The 27,707-nt window shown below is 50.9% G+C and overlaps 3 protein-coding genes across 3 annotated transcripts in view; 1 reads left to right on the top strand and 2 right to left on the bottom strand.

The window, feature by feature from the left end:
• The first annotated feature begins 6,431 nt into the window (after positions 1 to 6,431).
• On the top strand, positions 6,432 to 10,592 carry LRRC25 (leucine rich repeat containing 25). The gene is made up of 3 exons (XM_060146641.1): positions 6,432 to 6,507; positions 7,111 to 7,910; positions 9,779 to 10,592. Exons 2-3 carry the CDS (start codon positions 7,120 to 7,122, stop codon positions 9,915 to 9,917), a joined length of 930 nt encoding a protein of 309 aa, XP_060002624.1. The 5' UTR covers positions 6,432 to 6,507; positions 7,111 to 7,119; the 3' UTR covers positions 9,918 to 10,592.
• A 2,175-nt stretch (positions 10,593 to 12,767) lies between these two features.
• Positions 12,768 to 15,106, bottom strand: GDF15 (growth differentiation factor 15). Its single transcript, XM_060144788.1, has 2 exons — positions 14,812 to 15,106; positions 12,768 to 13,638 (listed from the first exon to the last, which is right to left on the bottom strand). Exons 1-2 carry the CDS (start codon positions 15,092 to 15,094, stop codon positions 12,995 to 12,997), a joined length of 927 nt encoding a protein of 308 aa, XP_060000771.1. The 5' UTR covers positions 15,095 to 15,106; the 3' UTR covers positions 12,768 to 12,994.
• A 264-nt stretch (positions 15,107 to 15,370) lies between these two features.
• PGPEP1 (pyroglutamyl-peptidase I) overlaps positions 15,371 to 27,707 on the bottom strand; it is a 58,997-nt gene continuing 46,660 nt past the window's right edge. Inside the window, exon 6 of the mRNA XM_060144792.1 lies at positions 15,371 to 16,558. Coding sequence (XP_060000775.1) covers positions 16,444 to 16,558 — 115 coding nt within the window. The 3' untranslated portion in view covers positions 15,371 to 16,443. The remainder of the gene's footprint in view (positions 16,559 to 27,707) is intronic.

The raw sequence follows: 27,707 nt of genomic DNA, 5'->3' as shown, positions 1-27,707 counted from the left end.
AGTCTAAACCTGCGCATCCAGGAGCAGCAGATTGTCATCGTGTGCCGCGCAATGGCTCTGCACACGCTTCTACGTAGATGCAGACAAATGAATCTTGTCTGAGCACAGTGTAGCCTAATGGTTAACCACACGGTTTGAGGGCTCACCCTCGGTTGCTGTAGAGCCTTGGGCAAGCTACTCAAACACACTGTGGCTCAGTTTCCCCGTCTGTGAAATGGGGGGGTAATGACAGTTCCTACCTCAAGAAGCTATAGTGAAGATGACATCGCTTAATAGCCAGTGCTCGGCTGCTGCTAGTTATAATTACTTAAAATGTTTTAAAAATCTGACGGCTTATAATGTTTCTTTATATTCCTCCACCTATCTTAATTTGGGACCCCCTGGAAGTTGACCGGAGATCGGAATTCAAGACAGTAATTATTTGGGAGGAAGCCCTGGTCCGGGTGAGAAGAGAGACGGGGACCTGCAGGGGGCGCCAACGAGCAGGCTCCACAAGGATGGGTTCCCACGGGACCCTCAAGAAGCCCGCCAAGAGCAAGTGCCTCTGAGACGTCCTACCCAAGGGAGGAGGGAGGAGGAAGCCGAGGCGTTTCTAATCAACTCTCCTTCCGTCTGTGGTCAGGGCAGCTCCCAGGAGAGCCGTGTGGGCCAACAATGTGGCATCCTGTGACCAGAGCAGCCTCAGCAAAGAAATGCCGGTCTGGCAGGTGGAGGGTGCTTGCTGACCGCAGCTGCCCTCGTGCCACATTTTGTTTGCCCACCCCTCTCCTAAAGGCATTCTTTGGCTTCTAAAATGTTACTGTAACCAACGAAGCTATGTGACCTCAAATAAGGTCTTTCCATTACATTAAAAATCAAGCTTTACCTTCTGAATTCGATTTTTGTGCATGATGGACCATTTACACCTCCCCCACCCTTAGGACACTCAGCTGTGTATTAGTCACACACGGCCTGGTACCAGGCACATGCTAACATTCACGTCCGTCTCCCAGCCCTTCACGGCCACCTTGCACGGTGGTTTTCACTGTCCTCATTTTACAAAGGAGGAAGCAGAGGGACGTCCCTGGTGGTCCAGTGGTTAAGACTTCGCCTTCCAATGCAGGGGGTGAGGGTCCGATCCCTGGTGGGAGAGCCAAGATCCCACATGCCTCCCAGCCAAAAAACCGAAACATAAGAAAGAAGCAATATTGTAACACATTCAATAAAGACTTTAAAAATTGTCCACATCAAAAAAAAAAAAACTTAAAAAAAAATTGGGCCTTCCCTGGTGGCACAGTGATTACGAATCCATCTGCCAATGCAGGGGACACAGGTTTGAGCCCTGGTCCAGGAAGATCCCACATGCCGCGGAGCAACTAAGCCCGTGCGCCACAACTGCTGAGCCTGCGCTCTAGAGTCCGCGAGCCACAACTATGGAGCCTGCGGACCACAATTACTGAAGCCCGGGCACCTAGAGCACATGCTCGGCAACAAGAGAAGCCACCACAATGAGAAGCACACGCACCACAAGGAAGAGTAGCCCCCGCTCGCCACAACTAGAGAAAACCCGTGTGCAGCAACAAAGACCAATCGCAGCCAAAAATAAATACATAAATAAATAAATTTATTTTAAAAATTACAAAGGAAGAAGTGGAGGAACAGAGGGTTTAAGGTACTGGCCCCAGGTCACACAGCAATGAAGTGGCTCAGTGCACTGTTTGCTGAATTAAGGCATGGAGGTCTGCAGTTGCTGGAGTCTGCTCACATTCCAGGTTTGCCCGTAAGTTGCTTGGCCACCTTAGCCCAGCCCTTGGGCATCATAACTGCCTGTGGTCCTGACCAGCCAGCTCCAGAGCTCCTCAGAGGCCTCAAGATCCCCAGGCCCTGTAAAGGGCTTCTACTGTGGCCTGGGCTGCCTAGCAACCTGCCCTAGACCCTCCCTGGGGTGAGACTGGATTCTAAGAGTAGCCAGACCAGAGCCAGGGGATGGGGGTGTCGGTAGTTCAAAGGCTGTCACAGGGAGAATGGAGATGGCAGGAAGGGGCTGAGGCCAGAGGTTTGGAGACCTCACCCTGGGGAAGCTCGGAGGTGGAAAGGGGTTGATTCCAGATTCCAGATTCCAGGGGATGATTCCATCCACGGAACTGGAGGTGGATGTGGGGAGGGGAAACCCTTGGCCCCTCTCCAGCTCCCCAGACAAGGGGCTCCTGGGGACACACCGAGGCCTCACTCAGCACAGGGTGCGTACTGGGGATCGGAGGGTGTTGGGCAAATGTGGCAAAACTGTGGGACCACAAGTTGGTGGCCCTGAGGCTGGGTTACCCCAGGGTATGCCCCGCATATCTGTCTTTGTCTTTGGGAGTGGTCTCTGAATTTCTTCTAGGTATCTCTGGGGTCTTGGGGATGTCTGCGTTTTTCTGGGTTTCTCTGGGGTTTCTGAAGGTCTCTAGGTGTCTCTGAGGCTCTACAGAGGTCTCTGTGCTGACAGGTTGGCCCTGCCTGGGACTCATATGGGCAGGAGGGGGAGTATGAAGGTGAGCCCTCTGGAAGTTTCTGGTTCCTCTCAGCCAGGTTGAGGGCCGGTGTAGCCCCTCTTCCCACAGCCTAGCCATGGCCTGCCAGGGCTGCAACAGGAAGACCCAGGCCCCAGGCTCCCCCAGACCCACCTCCAGAACCCACTGTCTCAGGCCCCAAGCCGGCCTGTCCCACGCCCACATAGTCCACCCCAAGCCTGAGTGTCTGGCCCTTTAGTTCCTCATTTCCTTCACTTCATTTCCTCATTTCCTCCCATTCTAAGAGGCCTCAGTGTTGGAATCCACCCACACCCAGGCCCGCCAGCTGGCGCCCCTCTGTCCCTCTCATCCTAAAAGCCTGATTTCTTGTGTGTGCTTGTTGGCTGATTTCAATGTTTGGATTGAACGTGTTGACTGATTTGTATTCACATGACATGATAGGATTCTAAAGGAAAAAAGATAAAAATATACATGGGGAGCTTCTCCTTCCCATCCATCTGCCACTAAGAGGTAACCCCAGGGTATTTGTTTTTCCTGTTTCATCAAAAGTTTCTATAGGGGGGCTTCTCTGGTGGCGCAGTGGTTAAGAATCCACCTGCCAACGCAGGGGACATGGGTTCGAGCCCTGGTCCGGGAAGATCCCACATACCACGGAGCAAGTAAGTCCGTGTGCCACAACTACTGAAGCCCGTGCACCTAGAGCCAGTGCTCTGCAACAAGAGAAGTCTGCACACCGCAATGAGAAGTAGCCCCCACTCACTGCAACTTGAGAAAGCCAGTACGCAGCAATGAAGACCCAACTCAGTCAAAAATAAATCGATTTAAAAAAAAAGTTTCTGTAGGAAGCTGCTTTGCCCCCCACCCCAGTTAACATATTCATTTGAAGACATCTGCTCTCACCCAGGCCCACTCTCGCCCCAGGGCCTTTACACAGGCTGTTCTACTCCCTGCATGCCCTTCCCCCACCTCCTTACTCAATAAGCCCCCTTATCCTTTGCAATAAACCCTCCCTTGATCATCCCATTAAAAAGTTGCCACCCTCCCTGCTTGCTTCCCAACTTTACTTTCTCTGCCACCTGTTACATATGTTTTAATTAATTAATTAATTTTTGGCTGCGCTGGGTCTTTGTTGCTGCGTGCGGGCTTTCTCTAGTTGTGGCGAGAGGGGGCTACTCTTCATTACGGCGCATGGGCTTCTCACTGCGGTGGCTTCTCTTGTTGCAGAGCAGGGGCTCTAGGTGCACAGGCTTCAGTAGCTGTGGCATGCGGGCTCAGTAGTTGCGGCTTGCGGGCTCTCGAGCGCAGGTTCAGTAGTTGTGGTGCATGGGCTTAGTTGCTCCGTGGCATGTGGGATCTTCGCGGACCAGGGATCGAACCTGTGTCCCCTGCATTGGCAGGCGGGTTCTTAACCACTGCGTCACCAGGGAAGTTCCATATTTTCTTGATAGATTCTGCATGTTTCCAGCCTCCCCGACTACTACAAGAACTCCACGGGGATTGGGAGTTTGTCTGTTTTGTTCATGGCTGTATCTGCAGCTCCTAGACCAGTGCCTGGCACACAGTAGGAGCTTAATAATTGTTTGTGGAGGAAATGAATTAGTCTTTCCTTATTGTTTCATAGAGATCTATAATTTCATTTTCATGACTCTGTAGCACCTCCCAGGATAGATGAGCTGTTATTGATCAAACCAATCCCTTAGGTGGTTTCCAATTTTTGTTTTCATAAAACAAGCAGTGCTGCAATGAATCATCCTGTAGCTCTGTCATCTTTTTGCCTTAAAAAATTTTTTTTATTCAAGTATAGTTAATTTACGATATCTTGTAAGTTTCAGGTGACTTTTTTTTTAAATTGTGCAAAGTACACTTAACAAAAATTTACCACGTTAGCCACTTTAAAGTGAACAATTCAGTGATTTTTAGTACATTCACAGTGTGTGCAACCATCATCCCTATTTAGTTCCAGAACATTTTTATTACCTCAAAAGGAAACCCCGTCCCCATTAGCAGTCACTCTCCGTATCCCACTCCCCAGCCCCTGACAATCACTAATCTACTATCTGTCTCTGTGGATTTGCCTGTTCTGGACACTTTATATTAATGAAATCATACACTGTGTAGTCTTTTGTGTCTGGCTTTGTTCACTCAGCATAATGTTTTTGAGGTTCATCCGCGTGTAGTGTGTATCAGAGCTTCATTCCTTTTTATGGCCAAATAATGTTCACGGTATGGATGGACTACATTTAGTTTATCCACTCATCAGTTCCTGCCCCTGTCATGTTGTAAACATGAAAATATTCAGGAGTCCCAGGAGTGGGATGCTGGATCAGTGGGCATGCGCCTTCATCATTCCTGTGACAGGATGCCTTACATCGGGCTGCACCACAGATGTTCCCCCAGCAATGTGTGGGGTTGCCTGTTTCCCCACAGCCTGGCCAGCACAGGGTGTCATCACACGTTTGAATTTTTGCCCATCTGATAGATGGAATCAAACAGTATCTCAGAGTTGCTGTGATCTGCTGTGTTTTACTAGGAGTGAGTATCTTTGGGTTGTTGAAGAACAAATTGTAGCCCTTCCCCAAAGTCTCAGTTCAAGACCTTTGACCATTCGTCTGAGTTTGGAGATGGAAAAGGGGCAGAGTCTGAGGAGAGGGGAAAGCGTGGGGGAGTAGACTCCAGCCTCCCAGAGTCCAGGAAAGACTCTTGACATTTATCCCATTTTACAGATGTGGAAACTGAGGTACCATTTTACAGATGTGGAAACTGAGGTACCATTTTACAGATGTGGAAACTGAGGTACAGAACAGTTAAGGTCAAGCAGTGAGCCAGGGGCTGGAAAGGATTTGAACCTGGTCTGCCTGAAACCCGGACCCCAGTGAGGTTGAGACTCTCTGCCAGCCTACCTGTACCCATTCCCTCCTCAATCTCTCTTGTGTCACTATCCCTCAGGTCTGACTCAGCTCCCCCTCTCCCTCTGGGACTCCAGGCTCCTCAAAAGGTTTGCCACCTCCAGACCCCAGACTCACTCCAGAAGAATCTTTCGACACAGTGCCCCTCCCCTGCTCACATACCTGCTTGGCCCTGGGAATAAAGCCCCACTCCTCCGCCTGGCTTTGGAGGCCTGTGCTGCCTCCCCAACCAGCCCATGTCACCAGTTCCTCCATTTAGTCAGTCCCTTCCAGCCACTCCTAACCACGCTGTCCCAGCCGGCCATGCTTTCTCAAGCTGCAGGACCTTTACTCCTGCTGTGCCTTCTGCCTGGAATCTGCAATGCATTCATTTCTGCCTTCCACTGCAACTCATCCTCCAAGCCCCAGACTCAACATCCCCTCCCCCAGGGAGCCCTCCTCACATCCCCCCTGCAGCATGGAGGCATGATTTGTACATGAGGAGAGCTCTGATCTTGTGGGAGAGGCTAGGAGCTTGGAAAGTCAAAGGCCGTTTGCCAAGGAATCCTTGGCAAACTCCTACTCATGTGTTGAAACCCCAATTCTAATGTCTCCTCTCCAGGAAAACTTCCAGTACCCTGTCCCTCACTCTGGCCTTGACCTGACTCCATCAGACTTGGGGTGCCTGTGTCCGGTTCTGTCTTTTTCCGAGACTGGTTGCTCCTGAAGCAACTGGACAGGACTGAAGTCTCCTGGGGGCTCAGCATGGATGATGTTTGTTGAACGAATAAATGAATGCATGGGTTGGGATTCAACTGAGCTGAGACCAGGAAGTGAGCTGATGAGGTAGCAGTTAGTTGGGGTGTTACTGGGGGACATGTAGTCATTGGGTTCCAGCAAGAAGGAAGCAGGCTGCCCCTGCCCTTCCCATAAGAATCCTGGTCCTTGAGGCCTTTCAGCGGGGAGGGGGTGGGGGCGGGTCTCTGTATCTTCTTCATTCTTCCCCTCTGCACTTCAGCCGACACCAGTTCCTCTTCCCCTGAGTCGCTGGGTACAGAGCCTGAGAAGCGCCAGGCACCGCAGTGGATCCGGATCCGCGGAGGGTCAGACCCTCTGACCCCCGCGTCCAGGTGAGCCACGACGCAGCCCCTCGGCACCGGAGACTTCTAGCACGACCGAGGCCAAGGCGTGGCAGGGGGACCAGAAAGGTAGGACGGAGGCACTAGAACTTGGGTCTGTGCAAACCACAGCTGGTGGGACCCCGTCAGCAGCATCCCCCACCCCCACCCCCACCGCCAGCCCAAGACTCCCAACAGCCTGCAGTTCGGAAAAGAAAAGCAGAGGGGCGGGGTCGTTTCCGGGGCAACGGCTCATTTGCATGTAGTCCCGACTTGGCCAGAGAGCGCTCCTGAAATGTTGGGGGAAATTGGGCAACTTAGCCCGAAGGGGCTGATCTGAGAGAAGGGGAAGGGGTTGTCTGGGTCAGGTCTCCTCCTCGCCTTCCACGCCCCTGAGGCATCCCGGTTAGGTACCCATTCCCCGGAAGGGGAGACTGAGGCAGGGGGCCAGAGCCAATCAAAGAGGAGCCACCAGCGGAAGGGCTAAGTTTTAACACTTCACAAGTGGCCTGAGCTGCTCTCGGCTATTAAAAATGTATATAACAAACACAGGTGGCGAGGGGGAGGGTGACCCCAGACTGAGGTTGGGGCTTGGATTCCGGTGTCTCCGCTTAGGTTGCTTGCATGGGGGGCACCCCGGTGTGGGTGCTGTCGTTGCCGCTGCTGTTACTGCTCCATCCAGGCAGCCAGGAATTGTCGTGCCACGTGTCCTCGGGGGACGTGGACTGGACCCGGGAGTTCATGGACACATGCCTGAACTTCAGTGGCCGAAACCTGAGCTTGCTGCCTCAGAACCAGTCTCTGCAGGCCAGCAGTCTGCTTCATCTCGACCTGTCTGGGAATGGCCTTCGAAAGCTCCCACCGCTTTTTTTTGCTCACCTGGGAAAGCTGCAGGTCCTGGATGTGACCAACAACCCCCTGGACCTCGTGGACAGGGCACTGGCCGAACACTGTGACCTTGACCTGAGGGCTGACTGCAGCTGTGGCCTATCACCCTGGCACGAGGTCCGGCGGGACAACTGCTCTGGCCCACAGCCTCTGCTGTGCCTGGATGTGTCCACCGGCGCCTGGCGCAACGTCTCTGCCTTCTTGGAAGTGCGCTGTGGGCTTCCCCTGGCCATGATAACCACAGGGGCTCTGGTGGCCAGTGGAAGCCTGCTCCTCATGCTTGCCATTGCTGGCCCAGTGCTGGCTTGGAGACTCTGTAGACGTCGGGTAGGCAGTAGCTGGGGCATGAGCAAAACGTGGGCTGCTCAGAATGGTCCCAGATCTGGTTCAGGCCAGCAGCCACGGTATAGTAGCCGGGGCCTCAGCCCTAAGCTCCCAGCAGCCACCCTGCCCGGATCTTCCACTTCTGACTATGAGAACATGTTTGTGGGCCAACCAGCTGCCAGGCACCAGTGGGCTGAACACAGGTGAGTGACCCACACACACCTGCTTGCAAGACTCTGGAGCCAGATGGCCAGGGTTCAATTCCCAGCTCTGCCTCTTACAGGCTGTGTGATCTTGGGCAAGTCATTTCCACCTCTCTGGGTCACCGTTTCCTCACCGATAAAATGGGGACAATAACAGCCCTCCGCCTCATGGAGTTGGGATAAGAATTGAGTTCTTGTGTAGGAGACAAGTGTTCCTCTCATGACCTGCAAACCCAGCTTCTGGCTGCCAAGGATTGGGAGAGAGGAGGCAGGTGTTCAAGGCAGAGTCCGGGTTCTGCGGTAGCAGTCAGCGGCCTGGGCTCAGATGTCGTGTGACCCAGGGCCGTCTCTGAACTTCTGTTTCGGTCTCTGTAAAATGGGACAGCACTCCGGTCTCCATCTGACACACAGGAGATGCTAAGAGAGCCATCTGTGTCTCTCTCTACCCCACAAAGTCCTGCCTCCAAAGTTGCCTGGGCTTAGATAGATGGGTTCAACTTTTCCAGGTTGGACGAGGGAGTGGAGGGGATTTCAGGGGGGCAGGCACAAGGAAGGGCAAAAGCCTGGCAGTGGGAGAGAACAGAGAATCTGCTGTGGATGTGTTTTGTGAAGGCAAGACATCAGGGCTGAAGTTGGAGGGGGCTGGGAGGATCCAAGCAGGAAGGGAAGAGCTTGGTCGTGGCTGGGTTTTGCGGCCGCAGAATCCAAAAGGTGGGGAGGCCTGTGAGAGACTATTGGTTAGAAATAAGAGAATATGCAAAGCAGATGCAAATAGAGCTCAAATGCAGAAGTGGGCTGAGGTAAGGAGTTGAAGGCACCACACTCCCTAAGGCAGCTTGTGTTCTGATGCTTGCCTCTGCCTCGCTGTCACCAAGACCTCAGGACCAGTCTCCTCTAAAAACACTGTTAAGAATTGGATGTGTCAATCCCAACCTACATTTTAAAGTTGCAGAGATGGAGGTTCTGGAAATTCCCTGGTGGTCCAGTGGTTAGGACGCTGTGCTTTCACTGGTGAGGGTGCGGGTTCAATCCCTGGTCGGGGAACTAAGGTCCTACGAGTCGTGCGGTGTGGCTGAAAAAAGAAAAAGAAAGAAAGAAATGGAGGTTCCGGAAGGCAGGGGAATGACATGCCCAAGGTCAGAAGCAGAAGCAAGAAACAAACCCTGAGTTCCATCCCCATACAACCATTTGTGTATTTGGAGTAAATTATACTAAAGTACAAATGACCGATAGACACCATTTACCCAAAGTGGCCTTTTTTACAAGAGGAGTGGGGGTGGGGGTGTTAGGATGTTCTGGAGGCAGGAAAGTTCTTCTCTGGGTGTCTTGCCCACCATAGCAAGACATTCCTAAGAAGCTACCTCCTCCCTGATCCATTTTGTGGATGGGGAAACTGAGGCTCAGAGATTTATTTTTGTATCAAGACCACAAATTCAGCTGCTTCTGGGGACCTGGTGAAAACATTTCCCATCTGAAGGGGCACTGGTTCAGCTCCCGCTACTTGTGTTCATGTGGCTGGTGTGACTAGAGCTTCCAGTTTTTCAAGAGGAAAACAAAATCTAGAATTTAATGTAAAAAAATGGGCAACCATCTCAACTTTAAGGAAGAAAAAAACCCTACAATGACTCAAGGTCCTTGGAACACAGCGTTACAACGCTGAATCCACAGAATATTCCCTGAATCACTGCCCCTTACTTGCTTTCCTCACAGAAAGTTGGGCCAGGCTGGGAGAACACTGCCCCATGACTCACTTTTCTCATATGTAATAATTAGGAGTGGACTCAATTGCCCTGAACTACTTTGCCTCTCAAAGCTGATGTGCCCGCTCCCTGAATCCTACCTGCCCTCCCATCTGTCTGTCCCCACAGGCCTCACCCTTCAGAGGACAACGACTTCTACATGAACTATGAGAGCCGCCACCATGATTCCCAGCCTGTCTACTGCAACTTGCAGTCGCTGGGCCAGGCCCCATCGGATGAAGAAGAGTATGTGATCTCTGGGCGCTGAGCCTTCAACATCTCAAACTCCAGCCTACCCCCTTCCAGGTGACTTGGGGCACCCTGGATCTTCCCTGGCCTCAGTCTTCCCATCTGAGGAATGGGGCCAGGGAAGGATCATCCTTGAGGCCCCAGGGAGGCTCTGCAGCCCCCTCCCTAGACCACTCTGCTCCTCAGGCCACTCAGCTGCTAGAAGTGGAGAAGGAGAGACGCCAACACAGGGATGGGAGGGTCAACGTGTGAACTCTGTCGTCACCCTCCCGTTGGTGTGCAAGTATTGCCCAATAAGTTCTGCGGGACAGATGAGGCTGCTGGGCTTCCAAGACGAGAGGTCTGGGACTCCCAAATTGCTCCCAACCTCCAATCTCTCCCCTCTGTCACTCTCAGGCCCCCTTCTCAGGTGCCTGGTATCCAGACTTGGCCCCCCAGGGCAGCCCACACTAGCCTCAAAGGGATCCTTATAACTCATGAATGGGACTGCGCCCCTCCCCTGCTCACGCACACTCTATGGCTCCCCACTGCCCCCAGATTCTCAGCCTGGTGGTTGAGACCTGCGTGACCCAGCCCTGCCCAACCCACTGCCCTCTCCCATTCCTCTGCCCTTCTGGTCTGGGCCTCCTCTCCATCAAGCTCACCTCCCTCCTGAAGCTTTCATTTTCTCATGTCATTTACCCATGCTTTTCCTTTTGCCAAGATTGCCATCCCCTTCCACGTTTTCTCACTCTTAAGCATCTAAATACAGATGCAGAACTCTGGTCTGGGCATCAGGAGGCATGGGTCCACTTCCTGACTCTGCCATTAACCCTCTGGGCTTCAGTTCCCCCATCTGTAAAACAAGGTGATTAAAATTGGCCTCTAAGGCTGTTTTAGCTCTAATATGCTGAGATACCTTAACTCATCCTTCAAGGCCCAGGTGCAATGCCAATGCCACTCTGAGAACCCTTCCCTGATTCCTCCTCAGGCAGAGTTCCTCACTCCCAGAGCTCAGTGTATTTCAAGAGTTTGTTCAAGCTCATGCCTCAGCTGGGTTTTCTGTCAGCTGCTCCCAGCCCGACTCCTGCCAAGCCCCCAAACTAGGGGAGACAGAGCTGGACACAGACACCCCCAGTCCTGGGAGGTCAAGCCTGGGCCAGAAGGAGAGATGGAACGACGGTCCCCAGAGGGAGATGAATGAAGGAGTTTAAAAAGGGCTGTACGTAAGAGGGGAATTTGAAGTGTGTTTTGAAGGATGCATAGGTGTTCGAGAAGTAGAAAGGACAAGGCACACTGGGCAGGGGGACCAGCCTGGAGGTGTGAAAAGGCACATGGGCAGCAGTGTCCGGCAAAGGCAACAGTTGATGTTTGGGGAGAGACTCAGTATAGCAGCTGCTACCTTTGGGTGATCCTGACATTGAGTTTAATTTTGAGGTTCCCTTGGCTTCCCCAACACCTGGGAGTGACCCAGGGTGGGAGAGGCAACCTATGAGGGTCTTCAGCTTCCTTGCACCCCTGCATCCCTGCCCTGGACACTACTCGAGCCCCCACTCCTGCTGCCAAAATTCTGTCTTCCTCTGCTCACTAATGCATTGCCTGGGTGGACCTCTTTGCACGATTCTTACTACAATCAGCCGCTTATGGTTTATCTTCTACTCATTTGTCCCTGCACTCAGCTGAGCTTGAATGGAGTCGTAAAATTTTGCCTACGTTGCTCCTTCATGTCCTCAGTGCCCAGCCATGGCCTGGCACAAAGTGGGTACTCACTGAATACATTCGGGGCACCTGCAGTCATTCAGATCTGCCTCTGGATGGTGGGGTTCACAGGGGACACATCTCACTCACTGCTGAAGCTGGGTGCTCTGTCCTCCAGACTCCCATGACAGTTCCTCAGGGTGAACAGGCAAGTGGGTGTGGGGAAGGGGCTGGGCTTGGTACAGCTCAGCAATTCTAAGATCCTAAGTAGGAAAAGATATAACCTGGGAGATGTGGTGTGCATGAAAACGTTCTTCACAACTTACTTCTCCCTGCTCTTTTTTTAAAATTAGTTAGTTAATAATTTATTTTTGGCTGCGTTGGGTCTTCATTGCTGTGCACGGTCTTTTCTCTAGTTGTGGCGAGTGGGGGCTACTCTTCATTGCGGTGCTCAGGCTTCTCATTGCAGTGGATTCCTTTGTTGCAGAGCATGGGCTCTAGGCATGCGGGCTTCAGTAGTTGTGGCACATGGGCTTAGTTGCTCCATGGCACGTGGGATCTTCCCGGACCAGGGCTCGAACCCACGTCCCCTGCTTTAGCAGGTGGAGTCTTAACCACTGTGCCACCAGGGAAGTCCCTCTCCCTGCTCTTTTTATATGAAAGGATAAAGGCATGATTAACATGAAGGGAGGTGCCACAAACAGGAGAGGTAATGGGACTCTTCCAGGTCAGGGGCAGATTCACACACAATGCACGTGACTCTGGGCTGCCTGTGTTTGGAAAGGTGACCCCCATGGAGGGAGAGAGAGCAGGATGGTGATAGAGACAGGGCCAGATAATTATGGAAACAGGAGTACTGAGAGATCAGAAGAGATGGAGGGAGGCTGAGACCCAAAAGGGTCTCAGAAACAAAAGCAGAGGAATAGGGAGGTAGAGAAGCACAGAAACAGAGAGAGGGATGTCCCCGGCTGCGCTTGAGGACCATTGGCATCGTGACCACCGTCCAATCTCTTGGCATCCCCAAGAACGTCCTGCCACCCATTCCCCGGACTGTTCCAATCATCTCATATCAGCTCCCCTGAGGGAACTGAGGCCAGCGGGGGTGGGCTCTTCCCAAGGTCACCAGCTCCATCCTGGACACCACAGGGGTCAGGTCAGACAGCTTCAATTTTATTACCAGAGTTTTCCATAAACGCACACCCTGTCAGACCACGCCTCCCCAGCCCTCCAGTCCCCAGGCAGATCACCCCAATAAATTAATAATAAATACAAACATAAATACATAGGTTTGGGCCAGGAGGGAGCAGACAGCAATGGTTAGGAATCGGGTATTTCAGGTTCCACGAGCCCATTAGACAGACAACGACAACTGAAGTCATTTCCATTGCATTTGTGCCATAAGTGAAGGACCAGGGCTGCTCACACACAGTGGCAGTCCTTGGCCACGAGGTCGTCGAAGGGCGTGAGTGACACGCGGCCGTCGCTGTCTTGGTGCATGAGCACCACCGGATCGTAGCTGGCTGGCACGCAGCATGGGGCAGGCGCAGCATCAGGGTTCAGGCCGTGCAGGCGCGCTTGCATCTGCGCGTGCGTGTTAGCCGATCGGAAGTGGCTCGGGCACGCGCCGGTGCACATGCGCACGTCCAGCTCGCGCGGCGCCAACACCCAGTCAGCCCAGCCCAGGTCCTCGAGCGACGCGCGCAGGCTCTGCAGGCGACAGCAGCGCCCCTCCCCTAGCGGGCAACCGTCCCGGGTGCGAGCATGCGCGTGGCGTCGCCTCCTGGTGGCGCTTGTCCGCCAGTGCAGCTCAAGCTGGGGCTGTGCAGAAGGCAATGCCTCCAGCAACTGGTCCGGTCGCCGCAACGGTCGCAGGCGTATTGCGGGAGCCCGGGAGCTTCCGAGGCTGAGCTGACGCTGTAGTGGCCGCGTCACGTCCCACGAGCTCCGCGCCTTCGGGGACAGCCGGAGAAGGGCCCTATGCAGGCGGGAGGCTGCCGGGAGCCCCTCAGTTAAGTCGACCCGGGGGATGCGCAGGTGCAGGTGGCCGCCTGGTCCAAGTCGCACTATGGGAGAGAGGGAAACCAGTCATTCACGGGCTTACTGTGTGCCGGGCGCGGGGTGGTGGTGGTGTGTGTGTGTGCCCATTTCCTCCAACACCCCAAGCTAGATCTTACCTCACGGCCTTTGCACAAGCTACTTCCTCTACCGGCCACACTCCTCCCCTGAATCTCAGCATGGCTGGTTACATACCACTCCAGCCTGCCTAAAATTGGCACCGACCTATTTTATTTGGTTGTCTATTATTTGCCTCCCCCACCAGAATCTCAGCGGGGATTTCTGTCTGCTTGGTCACCACTGTGTCTGACACATAGTAGGTGCTTAGTTAACGAGCTACTGTGTTTTCAACTCTCTGGTTGCCTCCATATCTGAGAAATGAAGGGTGTCTGGCTCCCCAGGATTCTCAGACCTCCAGGCTGGTACAGATGTTGGGGAGACTGGGGAGACTGAGGTTTGAGGGCTCGCAACCCAGTCACTAGGCTCAGAGAGAGGGAAGTTTTCCTGGAGTCCCACAGCACAAGTGGGATTAGGGCGGGATAAGAGCTCTTCCTTCTGGCCTGACATCCTCCCCTCAACTCCCAGTTCCTAGCGCAGCCCACATCTCCTTGCACCCCCTCCATCCGCTGGAGGCTCGGTGGAGGGCGTGAAAATACTCCACTCCCTCCCTAAGGCACCAGTCACGTGCAACTTTAGCAGTGCCTTGGCGCGCGATTGCATCAGATTTGGAACCAGCCCAAGCAGGTTCTGCGCATCTCTGTGCACCTCTCTGTCCCTTTCCCCGTCCCTCCCTTCCGCCGGACCCCTGGATCCTTCCCACTGGAAATCCCCCTCCAACCCTTTCCTCACATCCAAGAGCAGGGACCACGTGCCCTCGCCCAACCTTGTCTCTGGGTTCTCCGGACTCTTGGAGTGTTCAGTAGAGTCTCTGGATTCTCTGGCCTTAGTTTCCCCATCTGCCACCCGGGGAGATGCTGTAACATCTCAGGTTGGCTAAGCCTCGCCTGGTCCTGATGCAAACCCAGCCTTTAGTTCCCCCATCAGCCTCGAGGGGTGACTTTCTTGCCGGGTTCACGGATGGGAAAACTGAGGCTCGGCGGCAGGTCTAGGCCTCTATGTCTAAGAACCACTGGTTAAATGATGGGAGCTGCCCAGGGTGGGGTCTCCGAGATTTTACTCACGCTTTGGAGTGACTACCAGGACTTGAGGAAGGGGAATGAGGTCCGGGTTCGAGTCTTCCCGGGTCTGGTTCGCTCGAAGCCGGGTCAGCAAATCTTCGTAGCGTTTCCGCAACTCCCGGAATCTGGAGACATCAGGACTGGAGTGCACGTTTGAGGGTCCCGGGAAAGTGGGGAGGTGCTCCTGGGCCAGAGATAGGGCGCCTCGCGACGGCAGCCAGGAGAACATGAACAGCATCAGCAGCATCGGAGAGCAGTGTGGTGGTGTCGGTCTCTGCCCTGGCATGGCTGTGTTAGTTAAGCTCTAAGCTGGGACTGACCGGACGCTGCTGGACTAGCCTTTATAGTCCCCGGACTTTGTCCGCCCCCGCCTGCCTGGTCCCGCCCACCGTGGGTGCAGAGTAAACACTCCAGGGACCACAACTGGGCGGGGTCTTCGGCTGCTTTTCAGGGGGCAGTGCTTTCTGATGGGTAGGAGCTCCTCGGTATGCTGGGAAATCCCCCTCAGGAGCCTCTCTGAGCCTCAGTATCCTCTTCTGTGAAATGGGGACATCATCCCAGCTTGGTGGACTGGAGGGAAGAATAATTTTCTCAAAAAAGATTTATTACTATGTGCTAAACTCCACAACAGGAGCTTAAGGGATGAGGTGGCTTTCCTCCCTGATGAGATTCCTGCTCTCCCCTCTTTGCTTAGGGTCAAAGGCTGAAGATAGTGAAAAACAAAGGAAGCAGAGGGAAAAAAAAAAAGGCCAGAAAGTGCAACCTGGGGCAAACTATTCCTCTCCATCACACCTCTATTTCGTCATCTGGAAAATAAGGAAGGATTGAGACTTTCACTGGAGAGAAGGTCAAATGAGGTGTAAAGGACAGGACCAGGCACATAGCAGGTGCTTGATAAACTGGGTGTTTTTGCAGTTACTCATCTTCAGCTGGGGAACTCCTATCCATTCCTCAAAACCCTACTCAGAAAGACCCTCCTCCAGGAAGCCTTCTCTGACATTTCCTTTCCAGGCTCAGCAGGGTGCTTCCAACCCCATGCCTTCCTCCAGCCCAGCCCTGACCCCACAGCGCTGGGAGTGTGTGTGCTTGCTTGTCTCTGTCTGCCCCAGACTGGGGGCTTCTTGAAGGCTTGGGCAGGGATGAAGCTACTCTGGGCCCCCATCCTTTGGCTGGGCCTGAAGAAGAGGTGGTAGAGAATTGGGGTGCTGGGGCCTGGGGCAGTGAAGGCTGGTATCAAGTCCAGCCACCAGAGGATAGAGGGGTAGAGGGTGCCCCAGGAACATCCTTTCTCCTGGGGTACCCAGCCCTTGCCCTACTGCTCAGGACTCCTGGCCCCAGGCATCCATCCCTGTGCCTACTCCCAGCTTCCTGGCCTCAGGATGGGCCACTGTGCAAAGCAGATCGTGGGGGTGTGTAAAGTGTGACGGGGTGTGTGCAGGCAACAGATACAAGGAGGGGTGTCACACAGCAAGGCTCCTACTGGAGAAATGGAGTCCAGGCCTTCCCCACCTCCAGCTGTGTGAGTCCCACCAAGCCTCTGGCTCCACTGGGTCTCAGCCTCAGCTTCTGTCAGTGGAATTATCGCCCAGCTATGGGGGTGGAGGGCTGAGGCTCTCGATGTGATGCCCCGGGCATTCAGCAGGTGCTTAGTAGAGACGTCTCTCTGCTCACGTCACCATCATGTCCAACTGACTGCAGCTGGTTGGGAGGCTGGACCAGTCCTCTTCTTTCCATGGGACTCATTTCCTTTCTAGGGATAAGGAAACAAAGACTTTGAGGGGCAAGTAAGGTGGGTAGAGTTGTAGGGGACGATCTCACCATAATATCTTGCACGTGTCCACACAGGCCACGCAGACCTCATCTGAGTCTTGTCAGAATGCCTGGGTGCCCTGGGAACCCAGAGTTTGGAGGCCTGGGGGGAGTTTCTCGGAAGCCATCACCACTCACCTCCTTACCTCTCTTGGAAAGCTGTCATGGGACAGCTTCTCATGCCTCCCAGGTATGAGCCTCCCCAGGAAATTAACAGAAAATTCAACTTTTAAAGTGAACAGGACTTCCCGGGTGGCGCAGTGGTTAAGAATCCGCCTGCCAATGCAGGGAACATGGGTTCGAGCCCTGGTCCAGGAAGATCCCACATGCCGCGGAACAACTAAGCCCATGCGCCACAACTACTGAAGCCCGTGCGCCTAGAGCCCATGCTCCGCAACAAGAGAAGCCACCGCAATGAGAAGCCCGCGCACCGCAACGAAGAGTAGCCCCCGCTCGCCGCAACTACAGAAAGCCCGCGCGCAGCAACGAAGACCCAATGCAGCCAAAATAAATAAATAAATAAATTTTTAAAATAAATAAAGTGAGCAACTGAGTGGCATTTAGTACATTCACAGTGTTGTGAAACCACCACCTGTGTCTAGTTCCAGAATATTTTCATCACCCCAAAAGGAGACCCCGTCCCCATTAGCAGTCACTCCCCATCCCCCCTCCCCCAGCCCCTGGCAGCCACTAATCTGCCTTCTATCTCTATGGATTTGCCTGTTCTGGACATTTCATATTAAACATTCTTTCCCCACATGAACAATTCTCTGACACCAGCTGGGTGTCCTATAATTCAACTCAGTTATGGCACTGTCTACCCAGAGATAGCATCAGACCCCACGGCTTAAGGGCTCAGTACAACAAGACTGCCCTCCACCACCCCTCTTTAGATGCCAGTCACAAGTCCAGGTGGTCACCTGTACTTTTGACCAATGGCTATAAATCAGAGGTTTCCATAATCCCTTCCTTGGGTTTGATTAATTTGCTAGAGCCAGTGAGAGAACTCAGGAAATCCATTCACTCACTAGATTACAGGTTTATTACAAAGGATATTAAAGGAAAGGGAGGGACTTCCCTGGTGGCGCAGCGGTTGAGAATCCGTCGGCCAAGGCAGGGGACATGGTTCGACCCTTGGTCCGGGAGGATCCCACATGCCGTGGAGCAACTAAGCCCTGCACCGCAACTACTGAGCCTGCACTCTAGAGCCCGCGAGCCACAACTGCTGAGCCCGCGTGCCACAACTACTGAAGCCCACGCACCTAGAGTTCATGCTCCACGACAAGAGAAGCCACCGCAATGCAAAGTCCGTGAACCGCAACAAAGAGCAGCCCCCGCTCGCCGCAACTAGAGAAAGCCCGTGTGCAGCAACGAAGACCCAACGCAACCAAAAATAAATAAATAAATAAATTTATATTTAAAAAAAATAAAGGAAACGGATCAACAGCCAGATGGAAGAGATACATAGGGCAAGGTATGTGAAAAGGGCATGGATTTTCCATGTCCTCTTCCAGCGCACCACCCTCCCAGCACCTCTGCATGTTCATCAACCCAGAAGCTCTCCAAAGCCCATCCTTTGGGGTTTTATGGAAGCTTCATTACATAGGCACAGTTGATTAAGTCATTGGCCATTGGTGATTGAACTCTAGCTCCAACCCCTCTTCCATTCCCAGAATTGGGCGGTATAGGGAGGTTGGGGCTGAATGTTCCAACCCTCTAATTGCATGATTTGTGCTCCTAGCAACCAGCCTCTATCCTTGAGTTGTTTTTCAAAAGTCACCTCTATAACATAACGAAAGACACCTTTATCTCTCTCTTCACAGGAAATCCCAAGGGTTTTAGGAGCTCTATGCCAGAAATGGGGTGGAAGACCAAATGTATATTTCTTATTATAAGTCACAATATCACATATATAAACGGAATCGTGCAGCGTGTGGCCTTTTAGATCTGGCTTCTTTCACTCAGTGTGTTTTCAGGGCTCATCTATGTTGGAGTGTGTATCAGTGCTTTTCTCTTTTGACGACTGAATAGTATTCCAGCACATGAAGACACCACACTTCATTCATCCATTCATCCGTTGATGGTCATTGGGTTGTTTCCACCTTTTCAACTATTGTGAGTAGTGTTTTCTTGAACACATACATGAAGATTTGAGGACCTGTTTTCAATTCTTGTGAGGTTGTACCCAGAAAGGGAACTGCTGGATCATATGATCATTCTATGTGTAACTTTTTGAGGCATCACAAAAATGTTTTCTACAGCCCTCTGCCTTTTTATTTATTATTTTATTTTATTTTATTATTATTATTTTTTTGCGGTACGCGGGCCTCTCACTGCTGCGGCCCCTCCCGTTGCGGAGCACAGGCTCCGGACGCGCAGGCTCAGCGGCCACGGCTCACGGGCCCAGCCGCTCCGCGGCATGTGGGATCCTCCCGGACCGGGGCACGAACCCGTGTCCCCTGCATCGGCAGGCGGACTCTCAACCACTGCGCCACCAGGGAAGCCCTGCCTTTTTATTTTTAAATTTTTATCACGATATGACTTACAGAAAGCAAAAAGGCCTAATCTTAGGTGTTGAGTTTGATGACATTTCACATAACCACCTCCCGAAATGAGGTTCCAGAACATTCCCAGCTCCATCACTCTCCCTACCTTCAGATAACAGCTGTGCCCACCTCTGTTACCATGGATGAGTTTGCCTGTTTCCTAACTTGATGTAAACAGAACCAGCCAGTACATCCTCTTTTCTGTCTGGTGACTTTCACTCAACACCATGGCTGTGAATGGCTGTGTTCTTCACCTATTGTGTGCCTTGTTCTTTTTCCTTGCTGTATAGTATTCCACTGTGCATGTCCAGGAGTGGAGCTGCTGACTCATGAGTGGGTGTCTGTCACTTTACGAGCAGGACCAGTAATTAGTTCCCTTTATTCCTGGAACTTCACAAGGGGACACAGCCCGTGGGTGGTCCCTAGGGACAGGAAAGGATGACATTAGCTCTCTGGTGGTTTCCACTTCACCAAATTCTGGAATGCTGGCAGCCAGGCCGATCTGGCTCCCCTTCACAGCATTGTTAGCCGATGACCTCATGGCCAGTCCCATGGCCAAGCTGGGAGGAACAGTGGGGCAGGCCGCAGGCAGCCAGCCAGCGATGAACTCAGTCGGCCGGGACCCTGCATTCCTCATTGGCAGCTTCCACGAGTCCCAGAGGCCACGCCACGGCAGAGGTAAACAGAGCACAGAGGCCGGGGGTCAGGCTGTTCCCTCCACTTGGCTTAGCTCCCAACCTCCTAGAATTTTTCCTCACTTCCTTCTGTTGGCAGTAGGCACCCTCATCAGACACACGCAACACACAAGAAACAACCCAAACCCAGTTGTTGGTTTCTCATTATGTGAGGCAAACACAGTCATGACACGAGATCCAGAAGAGGTGAAAAAGCAGGTTATTAAAAAATCTCTTGAGTTCAACGGACAAGGAGAACTGCTGTCCTGCATCTGTGAACGTCCCTCCAGGCCAGCATGTTGCCTGTGTCATCGATGGGGGGCCACAGGCAGCCTGGGTTCAAATCATGGCTTAGTCCTTGAGATGCCAAGCAGATTTGGGAAGCATTACTAATCTCTCCAAACCTGTTTCTCAGTGCAGCCTGTTTCTCAGTATTACCCTCTTATAGGGCAGCACTGAGTAGATGAAGTTGGATTGGAGCTACACTCCCAAGAACTAATAACTATTGGTATTATGGGTAATTGGCCAATAATATCTCAGCTTCAGCTGGAGTTGAGCTCAGATAGGTCTGGGCAAGCTTACTTAGAAAGAATGGCCCCCACTGGCAAACTCCTATTTACCTCTTAAACCCCAGTTTGATGCCCCATCTTCCAATAAGACTTCCTTGTTCTCTGCCCAGGTTCCCTCAGGCTGAGGGGCCTCCCTCTGGCCTCATCCTGACCACACAAGGCTGGAGGGTCTGAGTCTGGCTCTGTGCCCTGTCAGACCAGAGCTTTCTGGGACCAAGTCCCAGTATCATTATGTTAGTTTCCTGCGGCTGCCATAGTAAATTGCCACAAACTGGGTAGTTTAAAACAACAGAAACTTATTCTGTCACAGTTCTGGAAGCCAGAACTTTGAAATCATAGGTTGGCAGGGCCGTGCTCCCTCCAAAGGCTCTGGGGGAGGAGGCTTCCTTGCCTCTTCCAGCTTCTGGGGGCCCCAGGTGTTCCTTGGCTTGTGGCTGCATCACTTCAGTCTCTGCCTCTGATTTCCCATGGCCTTCTCCTCTTCTCTGTCTATCCCTCCTCTTCTCTAAGGACACCTGTCAGTATGCAGTAAGTCTCCTACGTGCGAACGAGTTCCATTCTAAGAGCGCGTTCATAAGTCCAATTTGTAAGTCCAACAAAGTTAGCCAACGTACCCAACTAACACAATCGGCTATATAGTACTGTACTGTAATAGGTTTATAATACTTTTCACACAAATAATACATACAAAACAAACAAACACAAAAAAATAAAGAAAACATTTAAAATCTTACAGTACAGTCCCTTGAAAAGTACAGTAGTACAGTACCACAGCTGGCATCCAGGGGCTGGCATCGAGTGAACAGGCAAGAAGAGTGACTGACTGGTGAAGGGAGAGGAGGTGGGAGATGGTAGAGCTGAAGGATCGTCAGCAATAGGAGACGGAGGGCAAGCTGCAGTTTCACTCACGTCCCACGTTGATGGAATGTACGTTCGCATCTTTGAAAGTTCGCAACTTGAAGGTTCATATGTAGGGGACTTACTGTATTTAGGGCCCAGTGTAAATCCAGAACAGTCTCATTTCAAGATCTTTAACTTAATTACTTCTGCAAAGACCCTTTGTCCAAATGAGGTCACATTCACAGGGACTGAGGGATCTGTATCAGCTCATCAAGGGAGGTGCGGTCCAGAGAAGGGCCATGAAATTCCCTGAGAAACATCACAGCAGTGAATGATGGCGATGGTGTGGAGAGACACCTACATCTGCAGCAAAGTGTGGAGGGGAATACCCGGGCAAAAATTTTGAGCACCTACTGTTACCAAACTGAACTCGGGTCAGCTCACCCTACATGCAACAAAGCCAATCTACTGACACCAGGTTGTGTTGAAGGAAAGCACAACGTTTATTGCAGGGCACCAAGCAAGGGAGTGAGAGACCAGCCTCCAATCCACTCCACCTTGGCCCCTGAGTTAGGAGTTTTTTTAAAAGGGGAAGAACAAAAAGGCTGAAATTATCATCTTGTGACATTGCTGTTTTTTTTTTTTGGTACGCGGGCCTCTCACTGTTGTGGCTTCTCCCGTTGCGGAGCACAGGCTCCGGACGCGCAGGCTCAGCGGCCATGGCCCACGGGCCCAGCCGCTCCGCGGCATGTGGGATCTTCCCGCACCGGGACACGAACCCGTGTCCCCTGCATCGGCAGGCGGACCCCCAACCACTGCGCCACCAGGGAAGCCCCTCTGTTTTTTTTTTAATCAGAATTGTACCCATTCTTTTCTTCTTCTTTTTTAAAATATTTATTTATTTGGTTGCACTGGGTGTTAGTTGCAGTGCTTGGGCTCCTTAGTTGTGGCATGTGAACTCTTAGTTGCAGCATGCATGTGGGATCTAGTTTCCTGACCAGGGATTGAACCCATGTCCCCTGCATTGGCAGGCAGATTCTTAACCACTGCACCACCAGGGAAGTCCTGGAGTACAAAGTCGTAACTACTGTGCCACCAGGGAAGCCCCTGCTGTGACATTTCTTAATCGTAGTTTCAGGCATCAGGATCTGTCTGGTTTACGATGCTCTGGCCAGGTGGTCCATGGCTCTGGGGTCTGTGAGCCCATCTCGCCCCGGAGAAACAAGCTGAGTTTGTATGTTAGCGATGTTATCTACAATAGCCATTTTGGTACCTTAACGATGTTATCAACATCAGCAATTTTAATCATCTGACTCTGATTAGTGTTCAGTTAGCACAGGATTGAGGTCAGACGGGACAAGAAAGGGAATGAAGTTTGGGATCGAGGGATTAATCCTAAACTTGGTAAGGGAACTCGGTTTTAGGGGGGCTCAGTTTCACTACTGTGTGTCTGGCACGTAAGACATAATCCTTATAAGACCTGATGGGGGCGGATGACGATCTTCACTTCACAGGTGACAACCTGAGGCCGGAGAGGCATTGTGCCAAGGCCAGAAACCAGTGAAGCTGGGCTTGAAGCCCAGGCCAGCCCCCTAGCCTGCTCCGTCTCCCCCAGAGCCTCTAAAAAGAGGGGATCTGGCCACCCTCAGGGGCCAGCATGAGATGTGGGGCAGCGAGGAGGAAGACGAATTCTCCCTCTACCCTTCTGAGTTCTTGGTTGAGACCCCCTGGAATAAAAGACAGACTAGCAAGAGAAAGACACACAGAAATTTAACATGTATATCTCGTGTATATATGAGAGATACAGAGGGAAACTGAGTAAAACTCCCCAAGGGGGCCCCAGCCACTCCCTTAAATATCATCTTCCGCTAAAGACAAAAGAAAGGTGCTGGGCCTGGGGTGGGTGTTGAGGCCAATTCTGGGAGGTGACCAGGAAAAGCACAGTAAACAAGGGTAAGATTCGTTCTGCAGGTTTTAATTTGTGCTCTCTCCACTGATAAGATTCTCCAGGGATTCAGAGCCAGGCTCTTCCTCCTCGTACACAGAGGGAGACACACTTAACAAATGGAGACTTCTTTTATAAATGTAAATGCCCCTTACAAAAGCATAACTTCTACTCTGTTTTCAGAGTTTCTCCTGTACCTGCAGTTTCTCAAAAGAATCTTTATGCCAAAGAGGCAGGCTCTGGAGTGGCACCTTCTGCTACCCTTCAGATGGGACTGATGAAATTGCAATGTTGGGCATATGATGGGCTTGCAATACCTGGGCATTGTGGGAAGAACCCAGGCTCAGGGAAGGGAGATCCAGGTTCGAATCCTGATCATGCCAGTTCCTGGCTGTGTGACCTTGGGCAGGTGGCTTGGCCTCTCTGTGCCACTCTTCCTTCAATGTCCTGAGTCCTGGACAGGCCACAGCTGTGAGGATCCACAGGTCTTTCTCCTTGTGCTCACATGAGAAGTGCTTTAAAGGAACTCATCTATTCATTTATCCATTCAGTCCTTCATCCATTCGCTCCACAGATATTTCTTTAACATCTATTATGTGCCAGACCTCCTTTCAAGTAGCAAAAGAAAAGTCTCTAGGCGTGGGAGGAGTAGAGGAAAGGGTGATTCTGGCAGGGGAACACAGCATGTTCAAAGACCCTGAGGTCAGACAGGCAACTCCAGGCACCAGGCTGGCAAACGAACTTGAAAGCTGATGCAGGCCCGTGAGTCCACTCACAGCAGACAAGCCTGGTTCAAATCCGAGTTTGGCTTCTCCTTGGCTCTGTGGCCCGGGCAAGCAAGCACTTCACATCCTAGAATCTTTTCCTTGTCAAAGGTAGTTTTCCTCACGTGGAGAGGTTTTTTTGCAGCTCTTCACAGTCAAGGTAAGTTTTAAAAAAATCTGTGAGCATGTGAATGCACCCCCAAAGGTGCCCAACTGATGGCCGGGGTTACTTGAGCAAAGTCACTTTTAGTTTATTCTATTATTAAAACAATTAAAAAATTATTTTCCATTACGGTTTACTACAGGATACTGAATGTAGTTCCCCTATGCTATGCAATAGGACCTTGTTTTTAAATAAATTTTTTAATTGTGGTAAAATACATACTACATGAAATGTATCATTTTAACCATTTAAACATGTGCAACTTAGTGGCATTTAGCACATTCTCAGCGTGGTGTAACCATCACCATTATCTATTTCCAGAACTTTCCCATCACCCCAAAAGGAAACCATGTCCCCATCCGCAGTCACTCCCCATGGCCCCTCCTCCAGCCCTTGGCAGCCACGGAAACTGGCCCCAGAGAGTTGACAGAAGCAGAAGACTAACAGGAATTCTTGAGTTTGTCTTGCAGAGCAACAGATAGGGGAACAGCTTGTTGAAAGCCCTCTGCTTGTAAACTGTCTTCACTGATTAAGCTTGCTTTAGTTATTTTTTCTTTCATTCTTTTCTTCCTCTCTTTAATTGCATACCTTCCCAGAGTCACGTAGCCCAGTTGTTTTACAGGAACGTGGAGTCAGCTCTTGTTCAACTAAGGCTGATGGGGACCACTGACCCCAAAACTGGGCCCGTGCAAGCATTGATTGAATGGCCTTTTTTTTTTTTTTTTTTTGCGGTATGCGCGCTTCTCACTGTTGTGGCCTCTCCCGTTGCGGAGCACAGGCTCCGGACGTGCAGGCTCAGCGGCCATGGCTCACAGGCCCAGCCGCTCTGCGGCATGTGGGATCCTCCCGGACCGGGGCACGAACCCGTGTCCCCTGCATCGGCAGGCGAATTCTCAACCACTGCGCCACCAGGGAAGCCCTGAATGGCCTTTTGACGTCAGAAAACTCCACCCTCAGATCATGTTAAGTGCCTCCATTTTTGAAGATGCAGAAACAGGTAACCCAGATACGCCTGTGCAGAACACTGATTACCTCACCTTTTCCCCTACCTCCAATCACCTTTTCCTATGCCCAAGACCACTCTGCTTCTCCCATAAATATCCCAACCCCCTCGTCTTCGGGGAGGCAGATCTGAGACTTGTTCTCCCGTCTCCTTGCTTGGCTCCCTTATGAATAAATTCTTTCTCTGCTGCAAACCTCAGAGTCTCAGTGTTTGGCTTGCTGTGTGTCAGGCAAATGGACCCAGTTCGGTAACACTGGTATCAACATGTGTGTACAAGTTTTTGTTTGAACACCTGCTTTCAGTTCTCTTGGGTATATATCAAGGAGTGGAATTGCTGGGTCATGTGTTAATTTTATGTTTAACTTGTTGAGAAATCACCAAGCCTTCTCCTGTCAGTTTTATTTTTCATTATGAAATATTCCAGGCATAAACACAAAAGTATCAATAATAAAGTAACAAACACCCAAGTACCCAGCACCCTGCTGAAGAAACATTCCCAAGAGAGCTGAAGCAACATTCCCAACAGAGCTGAAGCCCGTGTACACCTCCACCACCCACCACTCATCAAGCCTTTGTCTAAAATTGGGATTTGATTTGATCATCCCCATGCATGCCATATATATATATATATATATATATATATATATACACATATATACACACATATATATAGTAAGTATATTTAAAATTTTATCAACAAAATGGTGCAGTATGCAGCTCCAACATCTCCTTCCCCTACAGGACCATCAAACAAAAACTATCAGAATTGACTTTGTTAGAACTCTGGAAAACAGAAATTTGTAACAACTAAGTGCATGTTGAAGCAAGAAAAAGGCAACTTGAAAATGGTAGGAAAACTTTGTGGCATTTCCACTTGCCCTTGCCCCACCCACTCTGCAGCTCGGCTGTGGTCTTTTTTTTTTTTTAATTTTTATTTATTTTTTATTTTTGGCTGCATTGGGTCTTCATTGCTGCACGCATGCTTTCTCTAGTTGCAGCAAGCGGGGGCTACTCTTCGCAGTGGTGTGCAGGCTTCTCATTGTGGTGGCTTCTCTTGTGGAGCATGGGCTCTAGGTGTGTGGGCTTCAGTAGTTGCGGCATGCGGTCTCAGTAGTCGTGGCTCACGGGCCCTAGAGCACAGGCTTAAGTAGTTATGGTGCATGGACTTAGTTGCTCCGCGGCATGTGAGATCTTCCCAGACCAGGGATTGAACCCATGTCCCCTGCATTGGCAGGCAGAATCTTAACCACTGTGCCACCAGGGAAGTCCCACAGCTGTGGTCTTGTAGTGAAAATAACCCATGTTCCCAGTGCAGGATCCTGGTCCTTGGATCTGGTGGGAGCAGTGCAGATCTTATTCACAAATTATTGTGTAGGTCTATTCTAACCTGTCTGGAGCTTCTTGAAGGACTGACATGGGTGCTCACCTCTGAACTGCCTAACTTGGAGCTCAGGCTGGAAAAGTGGTGGGTGTTGCTCAAAAGCACTGCAAGCTGAACCAAACATATACAGACACTTAGGGCAAAAGGTTACAGTCAAAACATATTATCAACCACTTAAACCCTGAGAGGAAAAGCTGGGGGATATTATTTGGGAAATTAGGACATTCAAAATCACCTGTGTATATGAAGGGACTTTAGAAATCCATGTACACACCCAGGGGCAAGACTTATGCTCAGAAGAGAACTGAGAAGACTCTGAGCTTCACCTCAGGCTGATCCCTAGTCTCAGTACAAACCTGGCTAAAAGTTAAAGGAGTATTCCAGCCCAGAACCCATCTACAAACACTGGGAGATGTGGATTTTGTTTGTTTGTTTGGGTTTTTCATTTTTAGCTCCTGGCATTCAAGGAAATCTCTGTCAAGACATTAGCCGGACATGAGCTAAATGGACAGAGACATCACTGACCACACATGAAAAGGAATACAGTCTTTGCAAAAATAGTTTGGAAAAGTACCTAAACAAAAGGAATACTGCAGCCTTCAACAATTCAAAAACAAAATCAAAACAGCAAAACCCTCAGGAAGGCGTAGAACCTGATTTCCAGAGTTTGCCACATTATAATATTCAAATGCCTAGTTTTCAACAAAAAAAAATCACAAGACATAAAAACATGAAAGAATGGCCCATTCAAAGGAACAAAAGTAATTGACAGAAATCATCCCTAAGGAAGCCCAGACATCAGACCTACTAAACAAAAACTTTAAAACAACTATTTTAAACATGCTCAAAAGCTAAAGGAAAAAAGAAAGAAAAGAAAAAGCTAAAGGAAAACATGAAAAAAGAACTGAAGGAAATCAGGAAAATGGTTTATGAACAAAATGAGATTATCAATAAAGAGACACAAATTATAAAAAGAAACCAAACAGAAATTCTGAATCTGAAAAGTACAATAACTGAAATGAAAAATTCACTAGAGGTGTTCGACAGAAGATTTGAGCAGGTAGAAGAAATAATCAGCAAAACTGAAGACAGGACAATTGAAATTATCAAGTCTGAAGAGCAGAAATAAGAATGAAGAAAGGTGAACTGAGTCTAAAGGACCTGTAGGACACCATCAAGAGGACCAACATATATATTATGAGAGT

The sequence above is a fragment of the Lagenorhynchus albirostris genome, chromosome 3 (assembly GCF_949774975.1).
Source record: "Lagenorhynchus albirostris chromosome 3, mLagAlb1.1, whole genome shotgun sequence".
In the NCBI taxonomy this organism is placed as follows: domain Eukaryota; kingdom Metazoa; phylum Chordata; class Mammalia; order Artiodactyla; family Delphinidae; genus Lagenorhynchus; species Lagenorhynchus albirostris.
Note: the sequence above shows the minus strand (reverse complement) of the source record. Positions and strands in the feature narration are given on the sequence as shown.